General features: G+C 41.3%; 1 protein-coding gene across 3 annotated transcripts in view; it reads left to right on the plus strand.

The window, feature by feature from the left end:
• SENP5 (SUMO specific peptidase 5) overlaps window positions 1-12440 on the plus strand; it is a 35100-nt gene extending 22660 nt beyond the window's left edge. For 2 of the 3 annotated variants that reach the window (XM_080919426.1, XM_080919428.1), the window contains exons 7-10: window positions 4160-4297; window positions 7239-7322; window positions 8378-8428; window positions 9087-12440. In XM_080919426.1, coding sequence (XP_080775552.1) covers window positions 4160-4297; window positions 7239-7322; window positions 8378-8428; window positions 9087-9197 — 384 coding nt within the window. In that variant the 3' untranslated portion in view covers window positions 9198-12440. The remainder of the gene's footprint in view (window positions 1-4159; window positions 4298-7238; window positions 7323-8377; window positions 8429-9086) is intronic. The other variant, XM_080919427.1, reaches the window with a different exon arrangement.
• Window positions 12441-12721: the final 281 nt, after the last annotated feature.

Here is a 12721-nt window from a genome sequence, read left to right on the forward strand (position 1 = left end):
CCAGTGCTATGCCATCACTCTTGGCCTTTATTTACCTTTATTTTTCTTCTCATTCCCAGTATACTTCACTGCCTGGTTTGTAGGATGTATTTCTTATCCCTTCTCTCTACTGGGGTGAATTTTTCATGAGAGGCTTTGTTTTTATGCAGTAATACCAGAGCAGTGAATGACAGTAAGGGTGTAGACACCGGGACGAAATTAAAGTACACTGTAGACACCTGGGTGTTGAGGCCATGGGTCTATAATCCTAGCATGCAGAAGGCTAAGGTGTGAGAGTGTAGTAAATTCAGTGCCAGCCAGGTTCATGTCTCAAAAAAAAAAAAAAAAAAGAAGACCTAGGAGCTTATTCTAGTAGTGTTTCTAGTTCTAACCATTGTGGAATTCATGAAATGTGAAATCTAGTTGTTTTTTTTAGAGTATGTTCAGTTGTTAAACATTTAATGAATTCCCCACTTTTGGGGTGTGTGTGTGTGTGTGTGTGTGTGTGTGTGTGTGTGTGTATACATGTATGTAGAGACCTGAGGACAGTTTTGATTATTCTTCTAGGATCCATCTATGTTACTGTTTGGTTTGTTTGTTTGTTTTTGAGGCAGGGCTTATATATAGTCTTGGATGTCCTGGAACTCAGTATGTAGAGGTCCACTTGCCTCTACCTCTCAGTGCTGGGATTAAAAGCATGCTTGCACAGGGTCTCTTACTGCCCTCGATCTTGACATTTAGGCCAAGCTGTATGGCCAGCATGCTCTAGGGATATATCTATTTCAGTCTCTCCTATGATGGGATTGTTTCTTACACCAAGCCTTTTACATTCTAACCTGTGGATCAGTCTCAGAGGTGACAGCCATTCATTATCAAGCTGAGGTATGCTAAGTACTTTTCTAGGAGGTGTGGTAGATGGGGAAGATAAGCTTTGTTCTTTCTCTTGGCATAGTAAATAAAAGCTAATGAGAGAGTGCTTTAAGTAGTTGGGTGCTTGTGGAGACTGCAGAACAGAAAGGGGAGTGCAGCTTTGGTTGTTTGTTTTTCAGAAATGTATGTTCCTGGCTGTCCTGGAATTAGCTCTATAGACCAGGTTGGCCTCAAACTTCCTGCCTCTGCCTTTGTCTGCCTCCTGAGCAAGTCCTGGGATAACGCCTGGCTCCTCAGACACTGCTGTCCTTAAGGTCACTATGTAGACATGATCGCTTAGAGACCATTAGCCATTGGTGACCCGCTAACTTGGTTCATTCTGCCTTTCCTGGTTCCCTGAAGTAGAAGGTTGGGATTGAGAGTCCTTACTGTTTGGCCGTAGGTGGTTTCCCTGGCAATCAGTCTCCCTGTCTCGTTTGGGCTTTCCCCAAACTTGAGTCCAGTGCATTTAGTTCTCTTTCATTTTTGCTGCTTCTCTGATTCACACACACACACACACACACACACACACACACACAGAGAGAGAGAGAGAGAGAGAGAGAGAGAGAGAGAGAGAGAGAGAGAGAAAGAGGCTGGCCTCTAACAATCTTTCTGAGTCTAGATTATAGATGTGTTACATTGTACTTAGCTGCATTTTTACTTATCCATAAATGGAATAGGAATCTTTTAAAGAGCTCTAGGTGACATTTACTTTACAGCTTACATTTCAGTTTTTGTTCCAGGAACCCTGAAGCATATCAAACTTGATGGGGGTAAGACAGGGATGGCTATGCTTGTTGGGCCTAGAATGATAGCAGGACAGATGTGAGATGTGTACAGATAAATGTGGGGCTTGGGAATGAAATGCACACACTTCCACGTGACCTCTGGCTGAAGGAGAGCAGTGTGAACAATGTCCTCAGACGCATGAGTTATGACTAGATGAGCTATGGGGGCAGCTCACTATTTAGGATTTGGTAGAACTAAAAGTACAGATGCAGGGGCTAGGATACAGCTCAGTAGTGAAGCACAGGCTACTACGTGGGCTCTGGGTTCTGTCCCAACACAGCACATGTGTATTTATGTATATATTGCGTATCACGTATGTGTGGATGTATTTCAGCTGGACATATTACATAGCTCTAGAAGACAGAGGTGAGCAAATATTATAAACAAAATGAATGGTTTTCTTTGTGGAAAGAGGATATGTTCATGGGAAGTATTTGAGAAATAAGTATTTGTTAAATGAAAATAAATTGTTCTATTTTCCTGATTCTCAAATTAAGATAACAAAAAAAATTTTTTCCAGCCATGTGTTAAATGCTAAGAAACTAACAAAATAATATGAAAATGGCTGCTTGAAAATATATTGACACTTAACTGAAGGTCTATGTAAAGCAAATCAAAATGAAGCTGATGTAGTGGTACATGCTTTTAATCCCAACACTCCAAACCAGGAGGCATGTGAATCTCTGTTGACTAGATTTCTCTCCCACTTTTAGGAGGGTTCCCAGGATTAGAACTGGTCATCAGGGGCTGGAGAGATGGCTCAGTGGTTAAGAGCCCTGACTGTTGTTCCAGGGGTCCTGAGTTCAATTCCCAGCAACCACATGGTGGCTCACAACCATCTATAATAGGATTTATTGCCCTCTTCTGGTGTCTGAAGACAGCAAAAGTGTACTCACATACATAAAATAAATAAAATCTTTTTTAAAAAAGGGTACTCACATAAATAAATAAATAAATCTTTAAAAAAAAAAAAAAGAGCTTGTCATCAGGCACAGTGAGCAGCTTGGCCTGCTCACTATCTTGATGGCCCTGCAACTTTTACTTTGAGATGGGGTAGTGCAGAGACTGTGCCACCATACTATGCTTTTTATTCATTTCCTTTTAGATAGGATCTCCTGCAATATCGCAGGATGACCTTGAACAATTCTTGCTATCACCTAAATGCTGGGATCACAGGGACGTGCTGTGATGCCCAACTAATTTTTTACAAGTGTTCTTGGAATACCTACTACTTTGTTATCCTTTGGAATACTTACTTATTGACATCAATGTGTTAATTGTGTGTAAGTGTGTGGGTACCCTCGTTCATTTACAAGTGTGGAGTTCAGAGAACGTTTTGAATTGTGGGCATCAGTTCTCTCCGTCTCTTTCTGGTTCTGCATTGAACTCCGATCCCAGCTTGGTGGTAGGTGCCTTTACCTGTTGAACCATCTCGCCATCCATTTGTTAGAATTAGGAGTGGAATAGCAAGTTTTCTAGATCTGAGAAGACTACATGTTGTAGGATCAAAAGGGCATGCTAGGATTTTAAGGATATACTTGAGCTAAAGGGCACATACTGTTATCAAGAACATCTTCTCCATTTTAACATTGGAGATACACAGAAGTGATAATAGCCAAGACTGGGTAAAGGTGCTGAAGTACATTTGTATGGGTTTCATCCCCTCCCGCCTCGGTTTTTGAGACAGGTTTAGCCTAGGTTGTCCTGGAATTAACTCTATTAACAAAACTGGAGATCCACTTGCCTCTGCCTCCTGAGTGCTGGGATTGAAGGCGGGTGCCATCACATCCTGTTTCCATGTTTCTTTCTTATTTGGAACTATATAAGGAAACTGTTGTTCCCAGCATGTTACACTCTAGGAAATCAGGGCATAAAAGGGCAAGTAAAACTGACAAAACAAAAGTGGAAGAACCACACTGTGAACTTCAGATTTACATGAGATTGCATCTTAAATAAAACAAACAAAACAACCCGCATAAAGGTGAAAGAAAAAAACCAAGACAGAGTTAGCCTCTGAACACATACACATTGTGCATGTACATTCACACATGAATGAATAATCAATAAGATGAGCCATATCCAACAATTGATAAGCCTCGGTTCTGTGGGTTAATTAAAAATAAAAGTAATGTTCCTCCCTTTAGTTTTTTAGCTTAGTAATTACTACATGGGTTTTAAATTAAGACATAGGAAGCCTGGTATTGGTGGTGGCACACACCTTTAATCCTAGCAGTGGCAGGAGGATCTATGAGTTTGAGGCCAGCCTGGTCTTCAGAGCAAGTTATGGGACAGCCAGGGCTACACAGTGAAACCCTGTCTTGAAAAAACAAAAGCAAGCAAACAACAAAAGGTGAGACATAGGTTCAAGTTGTGCTTCACCACTTCCCCATTTATGATTTTAGCAGGGCAGACAAGGGTCAGTAGGTGAGCACTGCTGTTGGTTCTGTAGTGATAGCTCGATTTCTTTCCTTCTCCTAACCAGGTGGACTTGTTTAAAAAGAGTCTTCTGTTGATTCCCATACACCTGGAGGTCCACTGGTCTCTCATTACCGTGACACTTTCCAGTCGGATTATCTCATTCTATGATTCCCAAGGCATTCATTTTAAATTTTGTGTAGAGGTAAGTTAATATTCTGTCTTTTTTTTTCCAATCTGTGATTGACAATAATATATCATAGCTCTAGACAACAGTAGAAGTCAGCAGCAGCTTCGAGAACAATCAGAGGACAGTGTTCAGGGCAGGGTGACTGAGCTGTCTGGTCTAAGGTTAGCCTCTGAGATGTGCTCTATTATGGGTCAGCAATTTTTAAGGAGATGCAGAAAAACACATTTTTTTTCTTTCCTTAAAAAGTACTTGAATATGGATAGAAACTATCTTCATTTCTTTTAGAGCTAATATTACTTCAAATCTTCTAAATAACTATTATGCTAACACAAAATATTAGGTTCAGGTAAAGATGATCTTACATAGCCTAGGCTGCTCTCAAACTGGCCAGATAACCTTGAACTTCTTGGTGTTCTTACCTCTGCTTCCCAAATGCTAGGATACACCCTCACACCCTGGAAAGTTCTGCTATTATCAATAAGCGTGTAAAAGATGGGAGGCACAGTCAGCTTTCCTGGATCTTTGGATAATGAAGAAGTAGTTAGGAAAGTATGCCTGATGTCAGGCGTGGGGCACACACGTTTGGTTCCAGCACTTAAGAGGCAGAGGCAGGTAAATCTCTGTGAATTTGAGGCCAGCCTGGTCTATAGAGTGAGCTCCAGGACAGAGCTAAACAGAGAATCCCTGTCTCACAGAACAAGAAAACTAAGGGAAGAAGAATTTTTTACTACAGTAATAGAGCCCATCATCCCGGGTGTGCTGCAGTAAGGAATGTGCAAAGCCTTTAGGGTGAAGACTTTAAAGCTTAAATTATTTGAATAGCTAGAGAATCAAGCAGACTCAATGTTAAGAGAAGTTCAATTTTCACCAAACTAAAACAACAATTTCCATCACATCAATTTGCCAAGATTTGTTTTTATTCTATTGATCAAAGGTCTCCTATGTAGCCCATACTGATATCAAACATATAATCATTCTGCCTTCAGCCTCCTAAGTCCTGGACTTAGGTTTTACAATGCCATGCTTGGTGTTGGGACCAAGTCTAATATAGCTCAGGCTGGCTTGGCTGTCAACTTGCTATGAACCAGTTTCTTGCCGGTTTTTAGGAAGCCCTTTTGAATCCCACAGATGATAAAAGCTGTAGGAAGAAAGATAAATCACAGAGTAAAGATATTGGAGGAAGGCATGGGGTTGTCAGTGAAGTCACTCAGGCCTTGGAGACAGGACCCGAATTCAAGGTCTGCTTACATGACGACACTATTTAAGAACCCTGAAGAAACCTCCAGGAAGTGCTGGGTCGCTCTGGTGCTCCAGATTGCAATGGGCTAGAAGCACAGGAGCCTTCAGAGCCGGCCATGCTGCAGTTAAAGGGACTGGTGGCCTGCAGGACCCTGCGGGGTTCTGAAATAGCCCACTGCAGACTCCAGGCAGATGTCCCCCCAGGCTACCTGACCTTCCCACCTAAGTGCTGAGATGTTAGATGTGAGCCATCATACCTGCTTTACGTGGTGTTGGGGTTGAATCCAGGGCTCTGTGCATGCTAGGCAAGCATTTTACCCACTGAGCTGCATCCCCAGCCCACTAACAGGAGTTTGAAAGGCCCAATGAGCTTCTTCTAGAATTCATACTTCAGGATGCATGAGCATGAACTTGAATTGGAACAGTGAAGGCAGACTCATCTGTTAGATGTCAAGGCATGTTATGAAAAGTTTACAATTAAAATGTTATTTATATAAATATAAAATTATATTTGGGACATAGACTGATTGGAACATTCACTATAAAGTATCCAGAGAAATCATTTGTGTGTGTGTGTGTGTGTGTGTGGAGAGAGAGAGAGAGAGAAGAGAGAGAGAGAGAGAGAGAGAGAGAGAGAGAGAGAGAGAGAGAGAGAGAGAGAGAGAGAGAGAGAGAATTTAGTATATGGTAAGGTTTAGAAAAGAAACTATTCGGTTATTCGGTTATGGCATTGGGAAAATTAGCTGTTACTTGGAAAAGTTATGGAGGCTTTTCCAATTATAAGAACAAGAGCATTACAATTATAAGAATAGAGAGAAGACATTATCCATGCTGGCCTTGGTGGCACAGGAGGCAGATACAGTAAGATCTATGAAATCTATGAATTCCACTCCGTGAGGGCTACATAGTGAGACCCTGAACAAAACAAAACAAACGGGACTGGAGAGATGGCTCAGTGGTTAAGCACACTGACTGCTCTTCCAGACAGAGGTCCTGAGTTCAAATCTCAGCAACTACATGGTGACTCACAACCATCTGTAATGAGATCTGGTGCCCTCTTCTGGTGTGTCTGAAGAGAATTTCAGTGGATTTATATATAATAAAAAGAAACAAAAAACCACATGATATCCTGTCTACATTTTGCTGTTGTATTCATTCACGGAATAGTGATGGCCTTCTTACACTGAAGAAAAAATACTAATGAACAGCTTGATAGATTTAAATGTAACACAAAATCTCTGTTATTGTCAGAGTTGGAGTTGCAGCTCAGTGGTATAGTCCAGGCTTACCATATACATGGCCTATGGATCCATCCTCAGCACTACTAAATAAGCAAACATAAATCTTACTTACCTGCATCATAAAGTTAGCAGATAAGTGGTAGGCTTGGAAAAAATATGATATTAATTAGCTGAATCTCTACAACCAAGTAAGGGCTGGGAAATGGACAGTAAGCTGGAATGTTCTTCACTTGAGTTATTAATGATTTCTGCTTGCTCTCCTTCTGTTTAGATGCAAGGTTTCAAATGTAGGAAGTTGACTGGTAAGATGTTCTCATCTGGTGTTTAGTCTTGAGTGATATTGTACAGGTGCAGATGAAAACTCTCAAATACGGATGTCACCCACTTGTACAGGCCTCCTATCTGGTGGTGGGTAGGGTCCATGCTGTCGCCAACTAATAGAGCACAACATGTTTGTTGTGGTTTCTTTTAACTAGAATATAAGAAAGTATTTGCTGACTGAAGCCAGAGAAAAAAATAGACCTGAATTTCTTCAGGGTTGGCAGACTGCTGTTACAAAGGTAAGAATGTGGTACAAATGAAACTCCAGTGTGTGCATCGGAGGCAGTGATCCAAGTGTGGGTGCCTACCGAGAATGTTTGAAGACTGGGGATGAGGAGAGCCTCCAGGGCTCTTGGTAACTCAGAGTGAACCTTTTTAGTACTTAATCATCTCCAGGCTCAGAGTCCGAGTACTTGCTGGTAGCAAGAGGTATACTTAGCAATTGTTGGTGTTCTATGGAGAACAGAGTTTGGTGGAAGGGTGACACCTTACCTTGTAGTTGTAATTTCCATACGATCCATATAGATAGACTCAGACATATGCTAAATGCTAGATTACTAACCCAGTGGTCTAGGCAGGGTCTCGAAACAAATGTTAAACCCAAGGCCAAAAGATCAAAATTAGTTCACCCTTGAACTGAGCCAAATATTATGCTTTAAAATTGAGCCATCATTTTGTTTCTAATAACCTACATACTAGTTCACGTCAGAAATGAAGTTGATTTTTAATTGTTTGATTTACTGATTTATCCGTGTAGCACATTTAGGTAGGTATTCTACATCCCTCCAGGGTCTTTTACATTCTTTTCTACATAACGTAACCAGTTCTTTTGGAAACATATTTGTCTGTCTTTATGAGTTACTTCAAAGAATAAAACAAAATTGTTTAATCTGGGGTGAAATATTAAGGCTGCAAAGAACCTTATGAGGTAATTTTCTTCATTGCTGCTCACACTGTACTGCAGGAAGCACAGAGGAACGCTGTCGGTGTCCAAGCGTGTGCTTTCTGATTCACAGGGCCACTTGTTTCCATGATCAACCCAACTAATTAGATTGTAAGAGGTTTTTAATTTGGTTTTCCCATTACCCACGTTTAAATTGTGGTTGTCACGTGAAAGATCTTTTCATGTGGCCATAGGCTTCCCTTGTTAAGGTATTTGAGTGCTAGAGGTATGGACAAGTTGTCTGGGACAGGGGAGTTTCCCATCTCTTGCTCATCTATCCATAGAAACAGTTTTCCTATGTGAAGAGAGATAATTGATCTATTTTAATGGTCATCTTATTTTTCTCTTCAGTGTATTCCACAACAGAAAAATGACAGTGACTGTGGAGTCTTTGTGCTCCAGGTAAATACTGCTTTTTACAGTGTGCGTTGACTGGTTTATTTCAAGATAAGAAATGATAATCCTGTGTGTATACAGTGTTAGGGAAGATAACACTTTCCCTTTGTTGTTGGGATACACTGCTTTCTGTATTTGCAGAATAATCATTAGGAAGAACTGCCTCTCAGGGACAAGAATGGACAGGGGGTCTTATTGAAGGCTATTCTAAGTGCATCAAAGAAGTACATGTATTTATGGGAAAATGATTTTACACATGAACTCAGAGATTTACAAAGACCTTGGAAGGTAACCCTACTGTACCCCACACACCTCATGAATGCTACTTTCCTTGTGGGTTTCTAAGTGCAGGCTCAACAAGTTGCCCTTGGGAAGAGTGGGAGGACACCTGTTTCTCATTGGAAGTCAGTGCTCTAAACCAGTGGGCTCACCTTTAATGATCTCTGTGAATCTGAGGCCAGCCTGGTTAACAAAGCGAGTTTAGTATAGCCAGGGCTGTTACACAGGAAAACCCTGTCTCAAAGACATCAGTGTGATCTTACAAGACCCATGAATGTTATTCTGCAGTTTTAGACTGTTAGGTGTGTGTCTAAAAGGCAGTGGGTGGAGGTAGGGCTGTACATGCCTCTCAGGTGTCTGGGACAGTTTTTTTTTCTTTTCGCAGTACTGCAAGTGCCTCGCCCTAGAGCAGCCTTTCCAGTTTTCTCAAGAAGACATGCCTCGAGTTCGGAAAAGGATCTATAAGGAGCTGTGTGAGTGCCGGCTCCTAGACTGACACTCACTCAGCAGGGACTCCAGTAGGCGCCATGTTGGAGCAGATGGTTTGTTACTTGAATCTCCAAACACTTACTGACTCTTTACAGATACTTCAGATTGGTGGTATTGGGCCACTTATTGTTACCTCAGATTTATTTTTGCCCTTCATTTCTCCTGCTATCATGTACTTTTTTTTTTAATGTTCAATTTAGTCTCATTTTTAACTTTATGGATTCCATACATCCCTCCCATATTTAATATTTATTATCCAAACGCATGCACATAGACAGAGCATGCAGTAAAGAGTATTAAAAAAAAAAAAAGCCTAGTAGATTTGGTGCAGCTTTTGAAACATAGTTAGATATGAACTAAATACAGGTTTAAAAGTTAACCCCAGAACATAAAAAATGCAAGATGTTTTTGATACAGCATAGCTCAGAATAGATGTTCCCTATGGCATAAAGGAAGGGTAGCTAGGAGTGTTGTGAAAAGCCAGTCATGTTTCAGTTACACCAGCAGCACCTTTTGCTGACATCCCTCAGATGAGTCTCCAGCACAAGACATATTCCTTCTGAAGGTGAGAGGGGCTATTCTGCTTAGGGACATGGTTCTGAGAAGAGTTTTAAGGTATGAGGAAAAAGCAGTATCCTTGGGTGCCAGTTACCTTATTTTTAAAAAGGCAGGGGGAAGGGTTACTTTGATAATGTTTTGAGACAAAGTCTCACTATGTAGCCCAAGCTGCTCTGGAGCTCACAGTAGCTAGGCTGGCCTCAAACTCAAGCTAGACCTGTCTCTGTCTCCCCAGTGCTGGTAATATAGTTACAGTACACCATACAGTAAGATTCCCATTTTGGTTTTAAGAATTATAATACGTAAAATAAATCTCATAAAGCCTTTTCCTGAGACATTGAATTTTCTTGGATTTCCCCCCCCCCTGGGTTTGACTTGTGAAAAAAACTTAGCATCCATCAAACTCATAGTTAAATAAATAAGAATTTGGCTTTTCATGGAAGTAATTTGCTAGTTATCACCTCTCTGTGTTGCTGCCCATGTATTCCAAGGCATTTAAGATTTACCAGAAATATTCTTCCCTTAAGGCATATAAAACACAAATGCTCAAAAGTAGAAGACTGGTGTATGGTCTTTTGCATGTGGTGGGAGAAGAGGGGAAGGAGGCAGCACTGGGGTCCCTGGGAGAGCAGTGGCGAGGGACGTTTTCTCCAGTCTTCTCTGGTGGCTCAGCATCCTAAAGGGCTCATTTGGCTTCCACAAGAACAATCTGACTCCTGTACTCAAGAACCACCCTGTTTATTGAAGGGGCTGTATAGTAGTCCTGTCTTATGAATTAGGATCAAAGTGGCTTTTTTGTGTCATGTTTGAAAGGAATATGCAAAGCCAAACCAGTTTTTGTTGTTGTTGGTTTTTATTTTTTCTCCTCTCCCAAAATTGAAGGAAGTGTAAGAGACTTGTGTAGAAAACTACCAAGTACATGACAGGATAACTGCCTAGTTAGGAATGACATGTTTGAAAAACAAAACAGGAGAATGGCTGGGTAGGGTTACTGCCTTGGTGAGAGCTGAGTCACCTAGGCTGACATAGGCAGCAGCCATGGTGCTCTTCTCTCATCCAGGCCGAGTCCTCAGCATACAGCCAGCTCAGCATTTCCTGTGCTTCCGGTCATTAAAGACTGAGGTAGGGGCACTTTATGTTGCTATAGGCTAAGGCTGTGTCACCACTGGGGAAGATGAGAATTTAGATAGGGGAAGATACCTTTATTGTTTTGGTAGTACTGGGGATTGAATGCAGGGCCCATTTGTATGTTAGACAAGCTCTATTACTGAGCTACAACCTCTGTACTTTGACTTTGTTTGAGACATGGTCTTATGACATTCCCTTAGCTGGCCTTGAATTTGCACAGTGGTTGAACGTGGTCTTCAGTTTATACTCCTGTCACCCAAGAAATTAGTACTGATAGGCTAGCCCCATCAGGCCAGCTGGTGAAGATATTTTAGGGAAGGAGTCTGTGTAGCAGGGTCTCATGTGTCAGGTTAGCCTCAAACTCACCGTGTAGCTGAAGATGACCTCGAATTCCTAGTACTCTCCCAGGTGCTAGGATTAGGTCTCTGTCACCATTCCCAGCTTAGTCTTAAGACTTTCAGACCTAATTTTACCAGCATGAGCTTCTTCAAAGTTTATGTGCAAGACGTTACTGTGGGATTTTGATGGTATGCCTACACTGAAATAGCCAGACGGACTCAGATGTCTTAAGGAAGTATCTCACTCACTTCCCCAGTTGTGTTCCTTTGAGAATCTTGAGACAGGATCTTTGTTTGGCCTCATACTCGCAATCCTTCTGCCTCAGTCTCCCCAGTTTAGATTACATGGTGCACCAGTATGCCTGGGAGAATCATAATGGTGATAATCTGTGAGGTCTGCAGGAGGGAACGGGCCATCCAGGTCCAGGTCTTCCTGCCAGCCTGATAGGACACCTTCAGGTTTACTACTCAGCTTGCTTTAGCCTACATGTTGGGTTTTCTGTATGTTCCACACCTGTTTCTGTCATTAGTGAGACTTGGTGTCAGCACATAGTTGTTCTTTCTTGTAACTACGTGTAAATTTCTGCTTAGCTTTCAAATCCTAGATTGCAGAATCTTTATGTCACTGGGGATGAATGTAAGCCTTGCACAAACTAGAGCTATTTATATACGATGAGCCTTCAGCAAGCTGCCCAGTCCTCATGGGCACACTTACCTGCCTGTAGTTGCTTCTTTCCAGTAGTAGTTTCTTTTGTTACCTCTAGCAATCAATATAGACTTAAATCATCTTTAGTTTTTTTAGGAATCATGGGAAACTTAACTTTTAGTTGGCCTCTCAAGGAAAAGTCGCTGCCAATTTCACAGCATATTTTTGGCTTTGCACTGTATTCTGTTTACCACTGAATATGTATAACATGGTCATTGTGAGTATGGGTGGAATACAGAGCTAACTAGGGACTCGTCCCTTTCCTCTGCAGGTCAGGGACAGTGATTACCTGATGTGCTTCATTTATGTTAAGAGACCAAGTTAATCAACAATTATAAAGTACAGTTTTGCTATGTGCTAGCTCTGCCTCCTGGCTAGCAGATATCTTAAGATCTGGGGAACAGCATCCAAGAAGTGCTATTGTATTTGGGGATTACAAAAGCAGACCTAGACAAGTTGTTCGCTTGAATGATACCTGTTGGTCAGATTTTATTAAAAGACTATGATCATGTCAGTACTCAACCCTTCTAGCAAAATATTTTTTTGAAAAATAAACTAATGCCTTTATAAACATGTGTTCTGTTGTCTTGAATAATGTATAGAGTCATTCCATGGCAAGGTTCACTGAAGAGTGACCATTCTAAGTCCCATCGAGCATACACCTTTAATTTGTTTGTCTTTTCTTTTTGTGTGGTTCTGGCTGTCTTTGAAGTTTCTAGACCCTCCATTGATCCCTGGTGGGACCACCAGTGTGCAGCTATCTAACAGTCATTTGATATGTTCTGCATGTAAGTGTACCAT

The sequence above is a fragment of the Micromys minutus genome, assembly GCF_963924665.1.
Source record: "Micromys minutus genome assembly, chromosome: 7".
NCBI classification, from domain to species: domain Eukaryota; kingdom Metazoa; phylum Chordata; class Mammalia; order Rodentia; family Muridae; genus Micromys; species Micromys minutus.